Below are 23757 nucleotides of genomic sequence, written 5' to 3' on the forward strand. Positions count from 1 at the left end.
TGAGTTGGGAGGGACCCAAAAGGATAATCAAGTCCAACCCTGGGTCTGTACAGCCCCAACAACTCCACCTTGTGCCTGAGAGCCTTGTCCAACCTCTCCTTGAACTCTGTTCTGTGGTTTTTTCATCTGCAGAAACTGCAGCTACTGGAGTGATTTTTCAAGGCTTCCCATCCCTCCCACACCCCTGGATGTGTGCCACCCTCCTTCCCTAGCACCAGCTCCTGCTGAGCCCAGCCAAGGGCCAGACCCAGCCACGTGCTGGCAGCTCCCTGTGCTCCCCAACCCCAGCAGCTGCCCCAGAGGGACAGAAAGCTCCTGCCTCCAAGGCCTTCCCCAGCCAGCGAGCCCAGGCAGCGGGACCCGGCCCTGGGAGGAGCCAGGGAAAGGCTGGGCAGCAACACAAACCTCGTTTCCTGAGGAAACCAGGCTGGCAGCATCCCAGAGCCCTGGCACCGGGCAGCCACAGCCCAAAGAGCCAGAGCTGCCTTTGCTGTGAGCGTGCAGACAGGAATAGATCCCTAATTAGAAGATTTCCCCATGAGGGACAGTTCTTTCACTTTAATTGAGGCCATTGATGTCATCTGAAACTTCATTGAAACTGCAAGGATGATGTATGGACAGCGTGAAGCTGTGGGATGCAACCCCACCCATCATTTATTTTAAAAATACCTGTGCTGTCTGTGTGTCCCCTTCTGCCCAGGCAGCGGTGTCAGTCCCAACAAAACACTCCCACCACTGACTCCCAAAGGGCAGGGGCCAAAATAATAAATGAAAAAATCAAGTTCTCAGCCAATCAGGAAAATGCCCATCCCTGGAAGTGTTCCAAACCAGGCTTAGAGCAACCTGGGATAATGGAAGGTGTCTCTGCCCATGGCAGGTGCTGGAACTGGATGAGGTTTGAAGTCCCTCCCAACCAGACCATCCTGGAAGCCCATGAACCCCGTAAAAGGTTTAAATTTGAGCCTCCTGCATTCTTCCCAATAATCCCCCAGCAGCTGTCCCCCCACAGCCCAGAGTTAAACCTGACTGCAGGGTCCATGTGGGGGACAGTGATAACCTTGACAGGGAGAACACAGCAGAGCCAGCTCAGAGAGGCAAATTCCTGCAATACCTCACTGAGAGGCTCCAGAGCTCATTGACAGGTGAGCCTAATGCAACTTCAATAAAAGCTTAGCAGAGGTAAAGCAGCAGCTGCATGGATGGAATCCAGGGACAGGGAATCACTGAGGTTGGAAAGACTTCGAAAATCATGGAGCCCAACTGTAAATGCAACAACCTGAGTGCTCTGGCTGGGGGCAATGCCAGCACAAACACACAAACACAGCCTGGGGAGAATGGACTGGGAGCAGCCCTGGGGAGAAGGAGCTGGGGATTGGTGGGAGAAGCTCCACAGGCCCGGGCCATGAGCACTGGGACCTGAAATCCCTGTGCCTGGGCTGATCCCACAGGGTGGGCAGCAGGAAAGGGACTGCGATTGTGTCCCTGTGCCCCACTCAGGCTGGACAGCCCTTTCCAGGAGGAATTTTCCCAATGTCCAAGCTGAACTTCGCCTGGTTCAATTAAGGCCGCTCCCTCTGCTCCTGTCCCTGTTCCCTGGGAGCAGAGCCAGACCTCCCCGGCTGTGCCCTCCTGGCAGGGCCTTGTGCAGAGCCACGAGGGCCCCTGAGCCTCCTCTGCTCCAGCCTCAGCCCCCTCTCAGCCTCTCCTGGTGCTCCAGACCCTTCTCCAGGCCTGTTCCCTGCTAGGAGCAGAGCAGAGGTGTGGGAGCAGGAGCAGCCCTGCAGGGCTCAGCCCTGCTCAGGTGCAGCTCAGAGGGGTTTGGAGAGTCCTTGTAGGAGCACCAAGGTAGTGATTCTGGAGCCTCCTGGAAAATCCCACTGAATTCTTCCACCCTGGCAGCGTCCCTGTGCCAAGGCTCTGAGCACACATTCCCAGCAGGGTTTGTACCAGGAGCTCCCAATGACTCCAGTGAGAGCAGGAGCAAGATTTGCTCAGAGACATAAAACTGCCAGCTCAGCCCAGCCCTAAGGACACGAGAATTATTCCTAATTTAATGCCAGGGAACAGCACAGTTGGGCTGAGCTGGGCTGCCCAAGGCTGCCCTGGTCCCTGGGAGAGGCTGAGCCACCCAGTGCAGGGAGCTGCCTCCAGGGAAACACCTCAAGAGGCAGAGGACATGCAATTGGAAGCCTTTCAATTGTTTTCATTACTCAGTTAAGTGGGATTGAGGCAGAGGGAACAGCCCTGCCAGCTGGGAACAGCCACCCAAAACCAGCAGCTGCTGGCACCAGGGGCCTGTGCCGTGTCCCTGGGGACTGCCACTGCTCCTGAGGGACACTGGGATGGCTGGGCTTGCAAGAGCAGCTGGGGCTGCCCCTGCATCCCTGGACACTGGGGCTGGAGCAGCCTGGGGCAGTGGGAGGTGTCCCTGCCACGGCAGGGGTGGCACTGGGAGGATTTAAGGTCTCTTCCAGCCCAAAGCAGTCTGGGGTTCTGTCACCTGGGACTGCAGAGCTACCCCTGAGTGGCAGCACATCCCTGCACCCACGTGCTTCTTTCTGCTTCCAACACTCTGCCTTTCCTGTTTAGCTGCCAGTCGTCCCTACAAGACAGAATTCCTCACCTCCAACGAGCACCCACCACAACTGAGGCAACACTGCAAACAAAGAGCTTTCCCTTTTCCTGCAGACTCTTATTTCCATCGCTGCTTGTGTAAACAAAGAAAAACAACTTTCTTTCCCTTCAATCTTTTATCAGCTAAAATCTCTAAGGCTAACACAACAAAAAGCTGCTCCTTTTTTAGCAGTGAGCACACACAGACTGAAATTGCTTTAGTTGGCTGCTACAAGAATGCAGTAAACATAAAATCATGGAATGGTTTGGGTTGGGAGGGACATTAAAGCTCATTTAATTCCATCCCCTGCCATGGGCAGGGATACCTTCCACTATCCCAGGTTGCTCCAAGCCTCATCCAACCTGGCCTTGGACATTTTTAGGGATAGGACACCCACAGCTGCTCTGACAACAATGAAGTGGCTACAAACCCCCAGCAGGGAGGAGAAGCCCCAGCCAGCACTGGTGACAGGGCTGAGACACCCCTTGGATCATCTCAAGGTGACACGTGGCTTCCTCTGGGGTGAGGAGGAGGCACCAAGCCCAAGTGCAGTCCTGGCCACAGCAGCCTCACTGTGAGAGCAGGCCCAGGTGATACCTTGGGTTTTAGGTTTCTCTGTTCTGTTTTGGTGTGCAGATTTTACATTTCTATTAAGTGTTACTAGGATCTTTTCACAGGGTGGTGAAGACAAAACCATCCTATTCCAGCTGGAGACTCAAGGACAATCTCTTCAAACTTCAGGCCCAAAGCACAAACAACATGAAAAGATAAGGGTGGGCAAGCGAACAAGGAGGATGAAACTTCATCATTTGAAGCTATTAGTTGGACAGTCAGCTCCTGTATGCAAATGGACTAAAACTTATAAAAATGTGACATCTCATGACCAAGCTCTTTTGCTTCCATCTTGGAGCCACCTGGGCAGAGCCAGGACTGTGGCTGTGGTCCTGCCAGGGTGTGGCCTTTGAAGTCTCTTCAATAAATACCCTTTTTGTTGCCCCCAACTGCATGTAACCCCTGTTCCAGCCGCTCAAGGCCCCACCGGGCACAGCTTAGCCTTGCACCAACCTCGTCGCTCTCCTCCACATCCACGTTGCCGTTGGCGTCATCGTCCATCTGCTTGTGGATATTGCGCACGGCCTCGAAGCTCAGCTGCTCGTCCTCATCATGGCATAGGGCCTTGTCAATGCGGCAGAACTCTGTGGGGCAACAGCAGCACGTCAGGCAGCAGAACCGGGCCCTGAGGGAGCACCGACCCCAGAGGGAGCACTGACCCTTCAGGGAGCAGAACCAACCCCAGAGGGGGCACTGACCCCTCAGGCGGCAGCATCGACCCCTCAGGCGGCAGCATCGACCCCTCAGGGAGCGGCACCGACTCCCTCAGGGAGCGGCACCGACTCCCTCAGGGAGCGGCACCGACCCCTCAGGGAGCGGCATCGACCCCTCAGGGAGCGGCACCGACCCCTCAGGCCGGCAGCACCGACCCCCTCAGGGAGCAGCACCGACCCCCTCAGGCGGCACCAATCCCCCTGAGGGAGCAGCAATCCCCTGCTGGGTCCCTGCAGCTGGCTGGGCATGGAGCCTGGCTCCAGCAGAGCAGAGGAGGGCAGGTGCCCCTCTCACCCCAGCCCTCCACACTCCACCAGGACAGCTCTCCCAGCAAGGGCTGCCCCCTGCCCACATCCTCAGCAGGGCAGGGTGCCCCTCTCACCCCAACCCTCCACTCTCCCAGCAGGGGCTGGCTCCTGCCCACAGCCCCAGCTCCACATCTCCCTTGGAGGCTGCTGGTGTTGGCACCAAGAGCAGTCAGGGCGTTTGGGGAGGAAGAGTTGTGTGTTTATAAAACATGGCAATTAAAACCCTTCCCTCTTCCTGATTATGGAACGGGCTCTTCTGGCTGCTTTCTAAGACTAACACTTGATGTTTTGCTGCGTGTCCAAGTCCATGCAAGCACCAAACAGGGCTGATCCAGCCCTTCCATGGCACTGCCAGGTGGTGACAGAGACCCAGGGATGGGCAATCCTCAGGGACCTGGGCAGCCTGGAGAGCTGCCCAGGCCATGGAGTTCAGCAGGGCCAAGTGCAAGTGCGGCAGGGGCTGGGAGAGCTGGGGGTGCTCACCTGGAGAGGAGATACCCGAGAGCCCCTGCCAGGGCCTAAAGGGGCTCCAGGGGAGCTGGAGCGGGACTGGGAACAAGGGAAAGGCTTCCCACGGACAAGAGGGCCTGGACAATGATGCAGCCTCCTGCAGAGGCAGGGCTGGTGCCCTGCTGCTCCCAAACCTCGGGGAGTTCACTCCATGCTAACTCAGGTCTGCCCATGTGGCCAGGGGTGCCAGCAGTGCTGTGAACTGGGAACCTCCCCCAGGGCTCTCTGCTCCCCCAGGCCACTCCCGAAGGGACACCAGAACCACATGGACCTCGGAAGAACACTGCACGCCCTGGGGCTGATTTGGGGAGATCTGGGGCTCCTCTCCTCCCCTGCCAGAGCACTCTGGCGGTTCAGAGCTTTGGCTGGGCCTTTCTGTGCTGGCTGCTCCCGTTATCTCTGAGGCAGCGAGCAGGGACACGAGATGGTCTCTGTGTTTATGCTGCCCTTGGACACGACTCCAGAAGGAAAAATGAAGCCAGGCTAAACGATATCTCCCAAAATATGACATGGTTATCTTGTTCCGAGCCTGTGCTTGTTGTTGCAGGGGAGAACGTGGCAACGCCGTAGCAAAGTTTGGATTATAGGAAGGGAAGGTCCTGTTATTGTAAAAGTGAGTTTATTCACATTAACCCCCTCCTGCCCACGGGACTCCTGATCCTTGGCTCACGTCTGCCCAAGGGTTAAACCAGGGAGAGACCTGAAGGGATGAAGGATTGGGGGAGTCAAGGATTGACGGGATCCTGCCCTGATGTCCTGCCACCCCAAGGACAACCCCCGGGTATTTGCAGCACAAATGCCAGGAATGAAGATTGACTGAGAGCAGCAGCAAGAGCAACAAAACAAGGCTTTCAAGAGCTGCCAGGTGCCGATAATCAACTGCACCATCAACAGCAATCAAACCAAAGCCGAGAGGAACCTGGTGCTTTCATCAAGACCAAAAGGAGCCTGAATATGGGGCACAAATGATTTAATCAGCAGACAACCCTGAAGTGACAACAGAACGGTCCCAACATTTCAGCAGCCACTCTGGGCTCTTCATTCCCCTCCCTGTTATCTCCCTTCCTCTCCCTATTATCTCCACGGGCAGGAATACTCAAATGAAGGAACAAAGACCAGCACCAGCCACTTTGCCTGTGACTGATGAAAGATTAAGCCTGAAGATCATAGCACAGAATCGTCCTTTGTGTGGGAAGGGACCTTTAAAGCTCATCCACACCTTCCACTGCCCCAGGCTGCTCCAAGCAGGCCTGGAATACTGCGATCAGGCTATTCCAACACACCTTCAGCGAACAAAAGCCTCAAAATGAGTGCGAAATTGGCTTTGTTTAAGTAAATCTCTCTCTCCAGAACGTCCAGCCCTGACTTTTGGTCCAGCAGCTTCCCCAAGAGACACCTGCTGATCGTGCCTGGTCCTCAGCAGGGCAGTGACTCCTGAGGAGCAGCACCATCACCTCCACTCCCACCCCGCCCCTCTGAGTCACGGGGAACCTTCTGTCTCCATCCCGCTGGTCGGTGGCTCCAGGCTGCTCTTTATCTCCCACCATCGACTCACAGGCTGCATCTGCCCCGCCGGGCAGAACAAAGAGTGCCTTGTCCCTCCCAAGGGGTGTCCTTGATGGGCCATTCACCGGGCCACATCAACACGGGCCGGCCTCACAGCCCTCCTGCTGCTCCTTCCATCCCTCCTTGCCCCTTCCCTCCCTCCTGCTGCTCCTTCCCTCCCTCACCCCTCTGGGCTCGCTGTCCCCACCAAAGGCTCTCTGCAGCCTCTACTCAGGGGTCCTGCTGCCACTCCAAAGGTGCCCCCACCCAGATCATCAAAGGACCCTGAGGCCAAAGTGCTAAAGCAGAGCCGGAATTTCACTGAGCTTGGAAAAGCCCTTGGACACCATCGAGTCCCCATCGAGACACCAGAGTTCCCCAGCACTGCCAAGGCCACCACTGACCATGTCCCCAGGTGCCACCACACCTGTGAAATCCATCCAGGGATGCGGCTGCACCTGTGCCACGGCTGGACAGTATCTTCCATTAAGGAATTCTTCCCAATACCCACCCTGAACCTCCTCGGTGCAATTTGAAGCTACTTTCACCTACCATGGAAGGCAGTTTGGGGTGCTTTTGTAACAGATGACAAAGATGTGCCTTATGGCAGTTCTGGCTGGCACAAGTCACCCAGACTTGTTTCGTTACTCTTGTTTTGGGGGGGCTCCTGCCATTAGCCACCCAAAACTCAACAGGACATGGACGTGGCCCTGGACCAGCAGCTCTGGGCAGCTCTGCCTGGAGAGGGGTGGAAGGGACGATCTCCAGAGCTCCCCTGCAACATCACTTCATTCCAGACCTTCCCTTTCTCATGGGAGACTCTCTCAAACAAGGATTTTGTTTGTTTAATTTCCCTTGATTTCCTTCTTTGAGGTCCCATTATCTCCAATAATGCCCCAAGCCCCTGCAGCTCCAAGCTCTGCAGCAGCAGCAGCCCTGGGGACAACACTGAACAGCAGTTTAATTATTACAATTGTCATTTACATAACTGGCTTTTATAAACACCGGGAGGGCAGCCAAGGAAAAAAGCCCTATATTTGGGGAAAAAGAACTGTTTACATATTTCACCCGTGTAAACAAGGGCTCAGTTGAACTTCCGTGCTCAGGGTTCCTCCCCTGGAACTCTGGGTTTCAAGTAAAAAATGCCAAGGACAACTTCAGGAATTTTAACGAAGACACTAAGCTGTGAGGGATGCATCCAGAGATTTCCATTCCCTCTGGAGGGGTAAGGAATAGCAAGGGGAGCCCTGGAAACCCTGACATCTTGCAAGGCTGCAGAGCAGCAGCACACAGAGCAAGGCTCAAAGGGCACAGCAATAATCCTGGGTTTGCAGCTCTGGTTCCCAAACATCAGAGCCTGATGGAGCTACGAGAGCATCCAGCCATTCCCACTGTCAGGAAAGTCCTCAGAGGGGTTTTATACTTCAAGCTGACATTGACAGCTTGTTTACTACAGAGACAAGTGTCAAACCACACTCGGTCACAGGCACACGTGAAATTCACATATAAATACTTTCTATTAAAAAAAAAAGAAAAAAAAAGGATTTACCAAACAGAATCGAGATTTTAGCACATGCTCGTTCTCCTGCTCCTTCTGACCTACTTTCCCTGGCAGACTCCTTCCCCGGGAGGTGCAGAGCCAGGGCACAGAGTCCTGCTCGGGGCAGGCAGCGACCCAGAGGGCAGGGCTGGATCAGGAGTTCTTGGCAATGAGGAATTGTTCCCTGGCAGGGTGGGCAGGCCCTGGCACAGGGTGCCCAGAGCAGCTGGGGCTGCCCCTGCATCCCTGGCAGTGCCCGAGGCCACGCTGGACACTGGGGACAGTGGGAGGTGTCCCTGCCATGGCAGGGGTGGCACTGGGTGGCTGTGAGGTCCCTTCCAACCCAAACCAGCCGGTTCCATGGCCAACAGGGACCTCATCCATGTTCCCACCTCCCTCCCAGTGTGGAAACTCCTAGAGTGACTCTCCCAGCAGTTTTGGGATGTAGGACCTGGCAGCTGAGGGGAGTTTGCTCAGCACAGACCAAGGAGACCATTCAAGTATCTGCTCAACAGGGTCTGGAGCAGCTCAGCAGGGACTCACTGCACTCAGCCAGCTTTCCATGGAATCACACTCTGGTTGGGGTTGGGAGGGACCTTAAAGCCCATCCAGTGCCACTCTGAGCCAGCCCCAGGTTGCTCCAACCTTCAATGACTGTGGAAGTTTCAGCAGGAGTTCAAGGAGACTTTTTTTCGTCTAAGGGAGCTTCTTGCACAATGCAAAAAACCAAATCCCTGTACCCAAGTCAGATTAAACAGTCTAGAAAAAATGTAAATCCAAGCAGAGGTTGGGCTGTTTGATCTCCCAGAGACTTTCAAAGAAGTACCAACGCCCTCGGGTGTCTCTGCTAGAAGGGCCAACCCTGAATGCTCACAAACCATTTAATAACAGTGCCCAGGGAACCAGGCTGTACCCAGCTCCTGGGGCCAAAGCTGTCTGTGCTGGGAGTGCCCCTGTCTCAGGATCAGCATGACAAAGCCACACAGGGTCACACACATGCAGGAGGAAGCCCTGTGAGATGTGGAGCCCTCGTGCACCACCACAGCTGAACACAGCCACAGAAAGGAATTAAGGGAGGTTATTGTACAGTCATGAACTTACACTCAATTAAAACCTTAAAATTCCTTCCCCAAATGGGCTCCTCTCCTTGGCACACGCTCAGCATTTATTTACTACCATCAATTCTCTCACCACCGAGTGCAATCAGCCTTTTTCATCCTCTCCATGCACCAATTTACTGATTTAATGTCAGCCCATTGCTTCCAGACATCCTCCCCTTCCCCTCCCTGCTGCAGCAGCACAGCCCTTTCATCCCTGGCATCCACCCAGTCCCCCCACCAGAACTATGTCACCCTACTTTTCACAAGGGCTTCGCTCTTTCCACCCCATTAAAACAACACACACCCCCAAATCACACACGACCCCCCAAAAACAAAGCTGTTTTCTGTTGGAATGGGAACACATGGCCCCATGCCATCCCAATCCCCATCCCATCCCCAGGCTGTCCTGGCAGTGCCCACCCCTCCTGCCCATGCTGTCCCAGCACACCATCCCCTCTATCTGGGAACACCCCCTGTGTCCAGCAGAGATTTTGGGAATGACTCCACCCTCTCTGTGGCTCCCAAACCTCCCCAGCTCAGATCTGGGCACCCTGGCCTGGGTGCTCTGGCCTCCCAGCGCCAGCTTCACCCATTTCCTTCCCCAGGGATCTCAGTGTGCTTTCCTCAGCCCAGCCTAGGGGACATTTCTCCTGGGCTGAACAAATAAGATAACAGAGGTGGTTCTGGTACCACCCTGTCAGGCACAGCGGCTCTGCCCACAGGCAGCTCCAAATACCACGTCAGGGCCTTCTCTGAGGAGCAGCCGAAGCCAAAATATCCCGTGGGCAGGGAAGTTCTAAGGAGCTGAAATAACTGGAGATTGGGTTACTCCATAACCATAAACCAAGTAATCTGAGCGCTGACACATTCCTGCCCCACTGTGTGGAACAAAACTGAATCATTTGAACTGCAGCCACAGCCAGGGCCATCCAAAACTGACGGGAGAGGGACTTTTTACACGGGCAGACTCTAACAGGACATGGCAAAATGGTTTTAAACTAAGAGGGGAGACTTAGATTGGAGACTGGGGGAGGTCTTCCCCTGTGAGAGTGGTGAGGCCTTGGCCCAGAGGATGGCCCAGCTGTGGCTGCCCCTGGATCCCTGCAAGTGCCCAAGGATGGGGTTTGGAGCAACCCGGGGTAGTTGAAGATGTCCTGCCCATGGCAGGGGGTGGCAGAAGATGAGCTTTGTGGCTCCTTCCAGCTCAAACCACTGTAGGATTCTGTGATTCCATGTGTTGGGAATGCTCTGCAGAGCCCTGGCAGAGGAATCCACGGGACTGCACAATCTCAGGGACCCAGGATCAACATTCCCACTCTGCAAAGAGACAGGATTATCCCATGGCCCACATCAGCTCTCCAGTGATTTTCACAGAATCCCAAAACGGTTTGGGTTGGGAAGAACCTCAATAATCATCGAGTCTCACCCCTTGCCATGGGCGGGGACACCTTCCACCCCACCAGGCTGCTCCAAGCCCCATCCAAGGTGGCCTTGGACACTTGCAGGGATCCAGGGGCAGCCAGATCTGCTGTTCAGTGTACTGACAGGCTCCCAGTGAGGGGTGGGAAGGAATCCAAGTCGCCCTGAGCCCCGTGCCAGCCGTGAGTCACCGCTCCAGGCAGCCCCAGCCCACGGCACCAAGCGCCGGCTGCTGCACGCTGGGATCCAAAGCCATAATCATGGAGTGAAAGAGAAATCTGAAAGTCAGGAAACCACATAATGGATGAGTGAGTCATCCGTGCCTGAAAAACTGAAGATGCCAAAGAAAGCTTAGAAGTCAAAGAAAAACCCACACCACCATTGCTGCTGTTCCATCCTGCCACCCCTGAGCCAGGAGATCCATCCCTGCAGCACTGCCTGCCCAAGGCCAGCATTCCAGGGACAGCTCTGGGCCAAGAACACCTGGAGCAGGAAGAGCTCAACATACAAAAGCAAAAATTGTGATAGCTCTGACAACGAGCTATGGAAGTTGTCAATGATGGAAGTACACAATTCTTCTCTTGCTGTCAGGATTTACTGAGGAACCACAGAATGGCACAAAGGCTCATGCTGGGAGGGACCTCAGAGCCCACCCAGTGCCACCCCTGCCATGGCAGGGACAGCTCCCACTGTCCCCAGTGCCCAGCCTGGCCTTGGGCACTGCCAGGGGTGCAGGGGCAGCCCCAGTTGCTCTGGGCACCCTGTGCCAGGGCCTGCCCACCCTGCCAGGGAACAATTCCTCATTGCCAAGATCCCACCCAGCCCTGCCCTCTGGCACTGGCAGCCATTCCCTGGGTGCTGTCCCTGCAGGCCTTGTCCCCAGTCCCTCTGCAGCTCTCCTGGAGCCCTTAAGGCCCTGTCAGGGGCTCTGAGCTCTCCCTGGAGCTTCTCCTCTCCAGGGGAGCACCCACAGCTCTCCCAGCCTGGCTCCAGCTCTTGGAGCAAAAATTGTGATAGCTCTGACAACATGATGGAAGTACACAATTCTTCTCTTGCTGTCAGGATTTACTGAGGAACCACAGAATGGCAGAAAGGCTCATGCTGGGAGGGACCTCAGAGCCCACCCAGTGCCACCCCTGCCATGGCAGGGACAGCTCCCACTGTCCCCAGTGTCCAGCCTGGCCTTGGGCACTGCCAGGGATGCAGGGGCAGCCCCAGCTGCTCTGGGCACCCTGTGCCAGGGCCTGCCCACCCTGCCAGGGAACAATTCCTCATTGCCAAGATCCCACCCAGCCCTGCCCTCTGGCACTGGCAGCCATTCCCTGGGTGCTGTCCCTGCAGGCCTTGTCCCCAGTCCCTCTGCAGCTCTCCTGGAGCCCTTAAGGCCCTGTCAGGGGCTCTGAGCTCTCCCTGGAGCTTCTCCTCTCCAGGGGAGCACCCACAGCTCTCCCAGCCTGGCTCCAGCTCTTGGAGCTCCTCTGTGGCCTCCTCTGGAGTTGTTCCCACAGCTCCATGTCCATCCCAAGCAGGAGGCCCGGGATGGAGAGCTCAGAGCTGACCCCAAATCCAGGCTCACAGCCCAGTTCTGCCTCACCGTCACAGCCTCACAGGATGGCTGAGGGAGCCCAGGGCCCCAGGAGCAATGCGGACCTTCAGGGGAGCTCTTCCCTGCATTTCCTGGCCTCTTCCTCTTCCTCCCCAGCAGCCCAGGCCCCAAGGACTGCCCTGCTCCCTTCCCAGGCACACTGTGCATAATCAATCCAAGGGCAGCAGCGCCATTCCCACGCTGCCATACAAGGACAGCTTCTCCCTATTCCAGCCTTATTTATCCCTCATGTGTCTCCCCAAGAACTGATGATTCCCATGTTCACAGGAGCCCTGCAGAGCAGGACACAGGGTGACAACAGCCCCTGCCTTGGCCATGGCACACGCTGCACAATCTGCTTTTCCCCCAGCCAGAAGGAACGAGCTGCTCCCAAGCCACCCACACTGCTGCAGCCAGCTCGTGCCTTTGCCAGCAAAGCCCTTCCCTTCCATTGAAGAACAGGATTCCAAGAGGGCAAGGTGCTGCCTGTCCCCAGATTGCTGCAGCTCATCCCACAGGAAATCCTTAACCTCAATTATCCAACCTCAACAACAGCCTGCAGCCATCACCTTGACTTCTTTGGGAATGAAAACCCTTCCCAGTGATCCCGTTATCCTCTACTTCCCCAAACTCCAGCAAAGCCACTCTCCTGCATAATTCCCTGCCCACAAGGATCAGGACAGAAGCAAAGGGCGGCCCAAGGCAGATGTGGATCCTGGCACACGGAGGAGGAAAAAGCCAAAGGCATGGGAAGAGGGCAGAGGAAAGGAGGAGGAGGAGGAAGGAAGGAGCTTGTGAATAACACAAGTCCACAAAAAAGCCAAGTTCTGTTATTCTTGGTGCTCACAGACCTGCTCGGTTCCAGGCACAAATGACCACAGTGGGAATCCCAGAAGAAGAACAAGATCCTGGATGTGCCAGGCACAGCCTGTGCAGTGCCTCAGCAATGGAATGCCACCAGATCCCACATGGGACAGGCTCAGTGACATGGCAGGCAGGACAAGGGGTTAGAGGTAAGTGGGGAAGAAAGCGACATAGAGACAACTCTCTGCAGGACAGGCTGCAGCAGAGTGGCCACACTGCTCCCCAAGGGGAACCCTGACCTCCACTCACACATGGGGAGGAGGAAGACTCTTCCCACAAAACCCCACTCATCTTTTTTCCACTAAATGTCACTATAAAAAATCACCCCAAACCCCAAGTACCTCCTTTCCCCATGCCCAGTCACCGCCAGGGGACACCAGCAGCACACGGGGTGGCAGAGTGTGAAAAGCAGCAATTTAGGGGCAGCATCAGCAGCACAAATGAAAACAAATCCCTGTTCTAGCAGGGAAAGATCATTCACATCAGGAAAGCAGCAGTTTGAAAGTATTTTCCCTTCCTTGCCAGCCAGACACGAGCACTTTGGGTTACATCGGGACCATGAGAATGAGAAAATCCTTGAATATGCTGAGCTGCAGGGACCCCCCAGTGCCAGCCCTGCCCTGCCCAGAGCCCACCAAGCCCAGCCTGGCATCCCTGGCAGCGCTGGCCAAAGGCTCCTGGAGCTGCGGCAGCCTCGGGGCCGTGCCCATTCCCTGGGCAGTGCCAGCACCCTCTGGGCAAGAACCTTGCCCTAAAACCCAACCTAAATCCCTGCAGGCCCAGCCCCAGCCACTCCCTCAGGTAGAAAAAATCCCCCATGGATGGGATGAGCAAATAGCACTGATCCCAAACGTGCTGCTACAAGGCAGGTGTTCCTGAAGGTTTTGAATCCAATGGGGAAATGAGAAGCCCCCCCAGCTCTGAGTGGCACCGTGCCAGCAGTGAATGAGCCCTGCCTGCCTGGAGCTGCCTCACTGAAAAGGTTGTTACTAAAAAAACAATTTAAAAAGAAAGTCTTGAAATGAGTCACTGTGGAATCAGGACTAAATTGTGAATTTTATGCTTTGCTACACTGGAAGATGGAAATGCTACTTTTGGAGGAGGCAGTGGGGAGATTCACCCCTCGGATAAAAACACCTCCTGAAGTGGCTGTTTTCTGAGGGTGATCAGGGAAAGAGGAACTTTCTAGAACAGATACCGACCAAGAGCAGCACTGGGATCCTGAGGCTCCTCATCCCAGCAGGGCCCTGGCAGTGCTGGGGCAGCAAAAGGTGACACAAAATGCGAGGTGTCACCTCTAGGTCATGAAACCTGGGGGGTGAGAGCAGGAACTGCCAAAACCAGAAGGGAATCCCCAAATCCCTGGGGCTGGCACAGCCCTGCCAGCCCATGCAGTGCCAGCTGTGCCCACCTTGTGCCCAGCCCAGAGCACTCAGTGCCACCTCCAGGGCACACCTGCAGGGATGGGCACTGCAAAGCTCCCTGGGCAGCCCCTGCCAAGGCCTGAGCTCCCTTTCCATGGGCAAATTGCTGCTGCTGTCCCAGCTGAGCCTGCCCTGGCCCACCCTGAGGCCGCTCCTTCTTGTGCTCAAGGGGGAAGGAGAGAAGGGAGTAGGGGAAGAGGGAAGGAGGGATGGAGGGAATGCTTTCCAGAGATGACAAGTGCTGATTCTATCAGCTCAGCAGCTCCTGAAACCTCACCCTTGGTCTGAAAATCCCACATGGACAGGCAGCTCCCACACCTGGCTTCCCTGAGGACCAGGAGACACGCGGCCACCTGTGCTTTAGGGACAGCAGGGATTTCAGAGTGATCCCAAACCTCAGATGCTCCTTCCTTAAACCCAGACTTTCCAAAATCCTCCAGGCCCTTTGCAGTAATGAAGAGGCTTCAAAAGACAAGCTGGGAACTTGAACAACATGCTTTTCACCCTTAGCACACAGGGAAGAGGTCGGGCATGATGTAACCCCTGTTGCAGTTCAGCACTTTAGAATGAAGTTGCGTAAGCAAAAACCCAAGGAAGGAAACCCCCAAACCTTCCCTGAGCCCAGCTCCAGTGCCACCTCACAGCTGCTCCTCCTTTGGCTATGCTAAACCCAGCTCAACTCTCCCTGAGACTGTCCAGAGTCACCTGGGAACACTGAGTGCAGAATGTTCAGAAACTCCTTAAATTTGAGCAGATCTGGGGTTCCCCCAGAAGGACAGCTCACCTTTTCCCGATCATTCCCAAACCATGGTTTAGCTGTGGCTTTCCCCAGATAGCTGGAGAGGCGCTGCAGGGTTTGGAATGTGCCCTTGTTCTAAGCCCTGTGCGGAGAGGAGTTGGTTTTAGGGGAAGCTGAGGCTGGAAAGGGGCATTTTCCAAAGCCCAGTCACTGGGAGTCAGACTGGGACAGCCCAGCCATGGAATGCCAGACTGGTTTGGGTTGGGAGGGACCTTAAATCCCACCCAGCGCCACCCCTGGCAGGGACACCTCCCACTGTCCCCGGTGCTCCCAGCCCCAGTGTCCAGCCTGGCCCTGGGCACTGCCAGGGATGCAGGGGCAGCCCCAGCTGCTCTGGGCATCCTGTGCCAGGGCCTGCCCACCCTGCCAGGGAACAATTCCTCATTGCCAAGAATTCCTGATCCATCCCTGCGCTCCGTCCCTTATACCACATACCGGCACACACACCTTTTACTGCCCCAAGTGCCCCTGAGGCCACAGGGATGTGCACTCCAGGAGCTTTTTTCTCCCTGTCCCATAGCTCTCTCCATGCCCAGACCCCACCATGCTGCTGCTTTCCCCACAGCACACCCAGACCCCATTGTGCTTCTTTCCCCACAGCCCCACAGCTCACCCAGACCCCACCACACTGTTGGTTTCCCCACAACCCACGTCCCCCGTGGTTCCCCAGCGCTGAGGGGGAACGCGCCATGCAGGGCGCCTCAGGAGCAGCCAGGCCAGCGCGGCAGGCTCTGCCCCCACAGCACTGGGGCTGAACAAACAGAGCCTTCCCACAGGCAGTGCCTCGCTAAGGAAATGCCCCCCGGAGCTTCAGGGAGGGGATAAATCATTTGGAGCTTCAGGGAGGAGATAAATCACTGCACAGGGAACGGCACAGGCACAGGCCGGTGTGAGGGCCCATCCCAGAGCTGCCGGCCTGCAGGGACCAGAGGCACAGGCAGTGCTCGGAGCAGCACTCCAAGGGCAAACAAATAAATTCCTCAGGCGCCTTCCTCAGCGCTCTATAAATCCTGCAGGCACACAGGGGCAGAAGGTGGGAGCTCTGTGCACGGGAGCTGTGCCCAGCAGAGCTGCAGGTCTGCTCTGGGAGCAGCGCGGTTCTCCCTCCCCTCACGGCCCTGGCCCTGCCTCACAAAGCACAAACCCAGAGCTGAGGGGACTCAGAGCCACGGAGAGGTCTCTGGGATCCTCTCCTGGATGGACAGGGCTCTGGGATCCCTCTCCAGCATGGACAGGGCTCTGGGATCCTCTCCTGGATGGACAGGCCTCTGGGATCCCACTCCTGCACGGATGGGGCTCTGGGATCCCTCTCCAGCATGGACGGGGCTCTGGGATCCCATTCCTGCACGGACGGGGCTCTGGGATCCCTCTCCTCCATGGACGGGGCTCTGGGATCCCACTCCTGCACGGACGGGGCTCTGGGATCCCTCTCCTGCACGGACGGGGCTCTGGGATCCCACTCCTGCACGGACAGGGCTCTGGGATCCCATTCCTGCATGGACAGGGCTCTGGGATCCCATTCCTGCATGGACAGGGCTCTGGGATCCTCTCCTTGTTCCAATCCCGAGGCTGGGCAGCTGCACTGGAATATTCCCCGTGGGAGCAGTGCCCTGGCAGTGACAGCTCTGTCACCCAGAGCAGCCCGTTAGCAGAACACACAGAGCACAGAACAGAACAGACAGCTCAAACTGCCCCAAACTGCAGCTGGGGAGGGTTTGGGACCACCCTGGGAACACAGCACAGTGTCTGTGGCTGCCATGGGCACAGAACACTTTGTTTAGCAGAGATAATTACAGACCAGCACAGCTTCCAGCCAGCTGAGGCTGCCTCGGAGATGTGCTTCAAATCACAGAAAGTGGCCTTGAGTTCTTTAAAAATATTCTTGTTCATAAACACAGTGGGAGGGACCAAGACTTTCTGCATGACATCAACCACCAAACTTGAGAAAACAGCAGCTTTCCATGTGCAAATTAAACATAAAATAACTTCATTACTGAAAAAAACCCAACCACCAAAACAAGAAGACTTAGCAGAACATTATTATTGTCATGAACAGCTTAAAAGTTGAATTCTAAAAAAACCTACACCTTGTCTCTTCCAAGAGACACTGAAATCCCACCCAGTGCCACCCCTGCCATGGCAGGGACACTTTCTATGGATCCAAGCCCCAGTGTCCAGCCTGGCCTTGGGCACTGCCAGGGATGCAGGGGCAGCCCCAGCTGCTCTGGGCACCCTGTGCCAGGGCCTGCCCACCCTGCCAGGGAACAATTCCTCATTGCCAAGATCCCACCCAGCCCTGCCCTCTGGCACTGGCAGCCATTCCCTGGGGTGCTGTCCCTGCAGGCCTTGTCCCCAGTCCCTCTGCAGCTCTCCCAGAGCCCTTCAGGCCCTGCCAGGGGCTCTGAGCTCTCCCTGGAGCTTCTCCTCTCAGGGCTGGCCTAGAGGGGCTCCAGCCCTGGAGCAGCTCCGGGGCTCCTCTGGGCTCTCTCCAGCAGCTCCAGGTCCCTCCTACGCAGGGACCCCCAAACTGGAGCAGCTCTGCTGGGGGGTCAGCCCAGGGAAGGGGTTTTGGGGCTGGAGGAGAGCAGAGCCCATCCCAGCCACCCCCACTCCCAGATCACCTGGCTGCAAGCTTTATTTGCCCAGAGTTTTGGACACTTCACTTGGAGGGGAAAAAAGCATTTGTAAGGAAAAATAAATGTTACTTTTTCATGTAAGTCTTGTATCTTCTCAGGCTACATCAGCTGGTCTGAAAAAAGTCCCCAAAAGCCAAAAAAGGAAGCTGAGTCTCTCTCTATCAGCTCTCCTGCCCAGTAGCAGCACAGAACACAGGCCCTGGCTGTACTGGTGGTATTTCTTTCCCAAGAGCAGAAGTGTCACCTCTGCAGCACTTCCGTGCCCAGCCAGAGCACACAGGACTAAGTTTAGCCATCGTTAGGCCACAGAGAAATCCCTGCTAAGCCCTGTGCCCTCCCAGATCCAAGGAGGCACCGGCAAACCAAACCATCTGCAGAGGGCTCTGCATTCACTCCAATCTGACTCTTCAAACTCGTTATTCAGGGCTGATTCCTTGCAGCTCTTCTAGGAGCAGAGGAGCAGCAGCCCTGCGGTCTGAGCAGCAACACTTGGGGATGCTGGGCTGCAGAAATCCTCTTGTCAGTCAGAGTGTGAAATTCTGGGTTATTCCTGCCGGGCTGGGCTGACTCAGCATCCAGCACCAGCCACAGCCATGCTGAAGGACTGTGTTTACCAAAGGGATCACTCTGGCTACCAGGGAAGCTCCCTGCCAAATCCTAACACAAACACTCAGGTGACTCAGGAGGATGAGCCCAGACTCCTCTGGATCTTCTTTAATACCTCATTAATTCAGGGAAAAAACACTCCACACCCTCCAGGCAGAAAATATTCTTTCCAGCAGCTGCATAAAGGGGAAAAGGAGCCACGAGCTTTCTTTCCCTCCTCCTCTGCTGCAAACAGGGAACTTCCCTGCAGCTTCCCTGAAAATTCTTGTCCAAACCAATTGCAAGTGGCCCAGGCTGCCAGGGCAGGGATAGAATCACATCCCTGGAGGGATCTAACAGCGCTGATGTGGCACTTGGGGACATGGCTTAGTTGAACTCTGCAAGGGCTTTCCCAACCTCAATAATTCCAGGACAGTCCCCAGTAAACCCAGCCCTTTCTCACCTTGTGCACCAAAGCCTGCACGAGTATTTCCACCAATGCTCGCACAATGACTCTAGTGAACAATAAAGCCTTTTTGTTCCTCCTTTCCAACACAAATCCCATTGTTTCTCTGGGACAGAAGGTGCTGGATTCCCTCCCAGGGCCAGGGCAGGTGTCAGTGAAGCCTTCCTGGGAATGCTGCATGTGCCACCACGCTGCCCTTGGGGAGGGTCTCGGGTCCCTGCTCTGCCAGGTGACTGCTGCACAGCAGTGACATCTCTGCACTCAGGAACAGTCACTCCTGCCTCAGGAACAGGAATCCTGGGGCTTCCACACCCCACAGCACCACGAGCTTACACACCCAGAGCCCGTGAGGAACTCCAAGGAGCTGAAGTGACATTCCCAGCACAGGTGGTTGGCAGACACTGAAGAAGCCACCTGAGCTTGAACCACAGAGCAAGACTTGGGTCTGGTTGAACAATTCCTGTTCCCCAAGTGAACAGCAGCTGGAGTTTCTCCCAACCCCAAGGGAATAATGAGAATGAACCCACTACACATTGTCAGTGGGAGTAAGGATGAGCTGGGGTGAAATGTCCCCTTTTCCTACATCTCAGGCAACCTCCACCCCAGGTCCAGTGCTCCTGGAGGACCCAAGAGCAGCACATCCCACACTCCTGTGGGCACAGAGGGCAGGGCTGATCCCTGGCTTTCCTGCTGCTTCTCCCACATAGAGCTTGGCTTTGTCCTGGATCCTGCCATGCTCCCAGCCTCAGGAGGGCACCAGGGCCATCACACTGCTGGGACTTGGGGCTCCCTGTGCTCTGGGTGCCTGTGCAGAGCCCAGACAGCTCCTCCAGACCCCTGAGTGCTGCCAGCACAGCAAACACCTCATGGTACTGGGGAGCTGCTGGGATGAGCTGGGACAGTAGGATACTGGGATAGCAGGACACCTCCTCCCAGCAGAGTCCCAGGGACAGGGAAGCATCTCAGCCATTTCACCTTGTTAGGCTGAGCACTGAAAATAGCCCCGGGATGAAAAACAAACCAGCTGGACAAGCTCTCCACGGCAGGAGGCTCTGGCCAGCAGTGGGTGAGCTCTGTCCTGTCCTGAGCTCTGTCCAGAGCCTTTGTCCTGTCCCCTGCCCAGGAAGCTCTGTCCTGTCGCGTGTCCTGAGCTCTGTCCTGTCCCCAGCCCCCGGAGCTCCAGAGGGGTCAGTGCCACTGCAGCACGCCCCCAGGCCAGCCCTGGGGAGGGCAGTGCCCCATCCAGCACACCTCTGAAGATATCCATCTGCAGGATGGCACAGCAATGCCAGACATCCCCCTTAAGGATGAGACAAACTCCAAGGGCTGAGCCTCACCCTTTAAAGCATCAAACATTTTTTCTCCTTTCCCAAGAGGAAAAATAAAAGATGGGAGAAAAAAATTACCAGCAACCCCACTTATCACACCAATTGCTGTCAGGAAAACTTCTCTAGGAATCATCCTGCAGTGTGGGAGAACAGCACTGAATGGCCCCCAAATATCCCCTTCCACCCTGTTTTTGTGTTAATGATACAGCAAATGAAATGAACAGGAAAACCTGTTTATCTCCAAAACCCAGCGTGCAAATCTCCAGGAAACAGTGTGGTCCATGAGAAACCTCTCAGAGCAGCAGGAGGGCAGGGATAGTATGGGATAGAAATGGGATGGGATCAGCCTCGGGGTGGCACAGGGATAGCACCCACGGTGGGATGAGGACAGCCCCCATCACTGCCCCTCCAAGAGATCCCTGTGCCAGGTGTGCTGCCATCACCATTCCAACTCAGCTCCCACACCTGCCAGTCCCTCATTTCTGCAGCATGCCCTCTTTCACCCCGAGGCCCTCCAGGACACAGCTGAGTTCACTGACCCTCAGCAGGCCAGGCTGCAGGAGTGGCACGCCCTGAGGAAGCTGAGGCCTCCCTTCATCCTGCCAGCCCTGCAGAATGCCCTCACACTCCTCTGGGGACAGAGCCAGCCTGGGCTCCAGGAGGCAGCTGGGAAGATAAAACGTCTGAGACCCTGGGTAACAGGACAAAGCAGAGCTGGGGCTGCTCTGGCAGAGCCTGGCACAACCCACATCCCCTGGCAGCATCAGCAGCTGGGCTGGGTTTGTGCCCCAGTCCTGGCTGGGGACAAACCAGCGTGAGGCCCCAGGCAGAGCCTCCTGGATGCACACACCACACAGATAAAAGCATGGCACGGACAAGAACGTCCTTGCTGATCCTTCCCCAGGTTTGGGAAAGATCTCCTGGATTCTGCAGTTCACAGCCCAGACCCACTGTGAAACCCCAGAACACCAAACTGCTGACACCTTCCCAAACACTCCGAGGTGCTCAGACCTTCCATCAGCCATGTCCCCATGAACACGTCATCCCTGGACTTGCATCCAGCTCCAGAAATGCCAACCAGAGGAGGAAGCTGGGAAGCTCCAGAGGGATCTGCCCTGCCTGAGATGGGATCAGGTCCCTCAGCAGCATCCCCTGAGCTCAGCCCCAGCAGGTGGGAAAAGCATCACACAGGGATTAAAAGGGAATAACCCTTCTGGCCTGGAGCTCTCTTCATCCCACCTGCAGTGCTGGAGCTGCTCTGTGACAAGCACAAGGCCTTCAGGCCAGCACAAGGTGCCAAACCTGGATTTTTGCCTTCCAGCTGCCAAACTCCAGAACAAACCCATCCAGGCACCCTGAACATCAGCAGCTGCTAGGAGCAGAATACTTGCAGAATTATTGCTGTCCCCCCAGAAATTCGTTTCTATCCTCCATCCATCTCTATCCAGTTAAAAAAATAACTTTTTTTCCCTTTGGCTTACTCACCCATTAATTATGTCCTGGCACTCTTACAGATCTAAACACATGCATTGCTTAGCAGCTTTAATCCTGAATTATTCCTCCCTTTCCTGCAATCCAAAGCCTGCCTTGCCTGGGAAGGGGCAGGCTGTTCCAACCAGCAAGCTGTTCCTTTGTAACTCAGAGAGGAACATTCCTCAAGTTCTCCTGTTTATTGCGTTTTTATCCTCCCAGAGCAGCCGAATTTACAGCACCGGAGCTCCAAACCTGCAGAGAAGAATTAAACTGACCTTAAACTCCATCCTTCAGGGAAAAACAAACACTGGGCTACAAAAATAGTGCCTTTTCCTTCAAAACGTGTGTGTGTGTTACCAAACATCCCCGTTTCCAACTGCACTGCTGCTGCTTCCACTGTGTGAGAGCTGCTGGGATCAGCAAGTCTCAAGGGCCAGAGGAGGGGAAGGGGTGGTGGCACTGGGAACAGGCAGAGCTCCTTGGTGGGATAAAGAGCACTTCCAAGGAGCTGCCTCTGTGCATCCTGCAAGTGTCTCTTGTGGCAAACCTCAGCAAGGTGGGGTTAAAAACACATATACAAAATAATATCTATATGTGCCAGAGGCAGCCCCTCTCTCCCTCAGGGTGGTGAGAGACTTGCAAGGAGCACTTGGTGGTTCCCAAAGTCAAACCCCACAGATGTCCATGCCACACAGTGAGTTAATGCATTTTCCAAAGTGGAAAAAATAGGTTACTTAAAAATAGGCCCATAATCCAAACAAACAAGCACCCCGGTACTATTTCACAGAGGGAAAGCAAGCAGGCAGGGACAGTCTGGGACACAACCAGGCGTGGCTCCCCTGTGACTTCTCATGCTCCTCTCAAGGCTTTCCATCACTGCAGGGCTGGGCACTTGGGCCAGGACAAGCTCCTGGGCACAGTCCTGCCATCACTCCTTGCCATTAATTGTATTATCAGGATTATTGCAGAGAGCTCAGAGCCCTGGCAGGGCCTGAGGGGCTCCAGAAGAGCTGCAGAGGGACTGGGGACAAGGATGGAGGGACAGCACCCAGGCAATGGCTGCCAGTGCCAGAGGGCAGGGCTGGGTGGGATCTGGGCAATGAGGAATTGTTCCCTGGCAGGGTGGGCAGGCCCTGGCACAGCGTGAGGCAGGAGTTCCTCAAGGCTCCCATGTGCTGCACGAGTGACAGAGCAATGGCTTTAATTAAAGAGTCCTTGTCCCTGCCAGCACCAGCTCCTAAAACTGAACCGGAGCTCGGGAGGTGCCACAAAATTAATCAGGCACGGCTGCAGGGGCTGGGGAAATGAAGGTGAGGGAAAATTAAAGTGCTCCAGAGAGCCCAGCGTGGATCAGCCATGGGAGCAGAGCAGACTCAGCAGGACAGTGATGCCTCCACAGGAAACATCCCCAAATTCCAGCAGCAAAGAGTCTGGAGAGCAGGAGGGAGAAGCAGCAGGTTCCAGGGCTGCACCTGGCAACAGGGAGAAGGCAGAAAAGAGGCCAAAACCCCCACTGTTCACAGCATCCCACACTGGACTGGGCTCAGAGGCCCCTAAAGTCCACCCCTGCCGTGGCAGGGACACCTCCCACTGTCCCCAGTGCCCAGCCTGGCCTTGGGCACTGCCAGGGATGCAGGGGCAGCCCCAGCTGCTCTGGGCACCCTGGGCCAGGGCCTGCCCACCCTGCCAGGGAAGGATTTCTCCCCAGTAGGACCTGACTGACACAAGGAGGGCTGATGGAATCTCCTTCTCCAGCTGGGGGCAGGGGGATCCCCAGAGCCTCACCCAAGGACAGTGGAGATGCCAGCTCCTGTTTCCAGCACCCTCCTGCCCCTGCAGTTACCCACAGCAGGGCTGCACACAGCTGGGCCGGCCAGAACAGGAACCAGCCTGGTCCCAAAGGCCTTCCCAGAGGCAATCCCGAGCTGCCCAGGGAGAGCCACAACTCTTCTGTGGTAGCTGGTGTCAGTCATACTCTCCTGCCTGCCAGGAGTTTGTTTCTCCTCTCTGGAATCAAAGCAAAGCTAATTAATGGAGGAAACAGCCTTTTTAACACTAATCAGTTTGTGCAATTAGGGCTCTGAGGAGCAGGATGCCAGGCTGGGCACAGTCCAGCACCAAAGGGTGGCCAGGGCTGGCACTGCCCCCGGGCTTGGAAGCACCAGGGACATGAGGCACTGCCAGCACAGCCTCCAAGTGGGACAAGCAGCAGGACAGGGATAACCCCAGGGAAGT

At 55.8% G+C, this 23757-nt stretch overlaps 1 protein-coding gene across 13 annotated transcripts in view; it reads right to left on the reverse strand.

Moving 5' to 3' along the window:
- The window catches only part of STIM1 (stromal interaction molecule 1), a 73237-nt gene that overhangs the window by 44286 nt on the left and 5194 nt on the right, over nt 1–23757 (reverse strand). For all 13 annotated transcript variants that reach the window (XM_074533345.1, XM_074533355.1, XM_074533370.1 and 10 more), the window contains exon 2: nt 3680–3810. In XM_074533345.1, coding sequence (XP_074389446.1) covers nt 3680–3810 — 131 coding nt within the window. The remainder of the gene's footprint in view (nt 1–3679; nt 3811–23757) is intronic.

This window comes from Zonotrichia albicollis, chromosome 2 (genome assembly GCF_047830755.1).
Source record: "Zonotrichia albicollis isolate bZonAlb1 chromosome 2, bZonAlb1.hap1, whole genome shotgun sequence".
NCBI classification, from domain to species: Eukaryota; Metazoa; Chordata; class Aves; order Passeriformes; family Passerellidae; genus Zonotrichia; species Zonotrichia albicollis.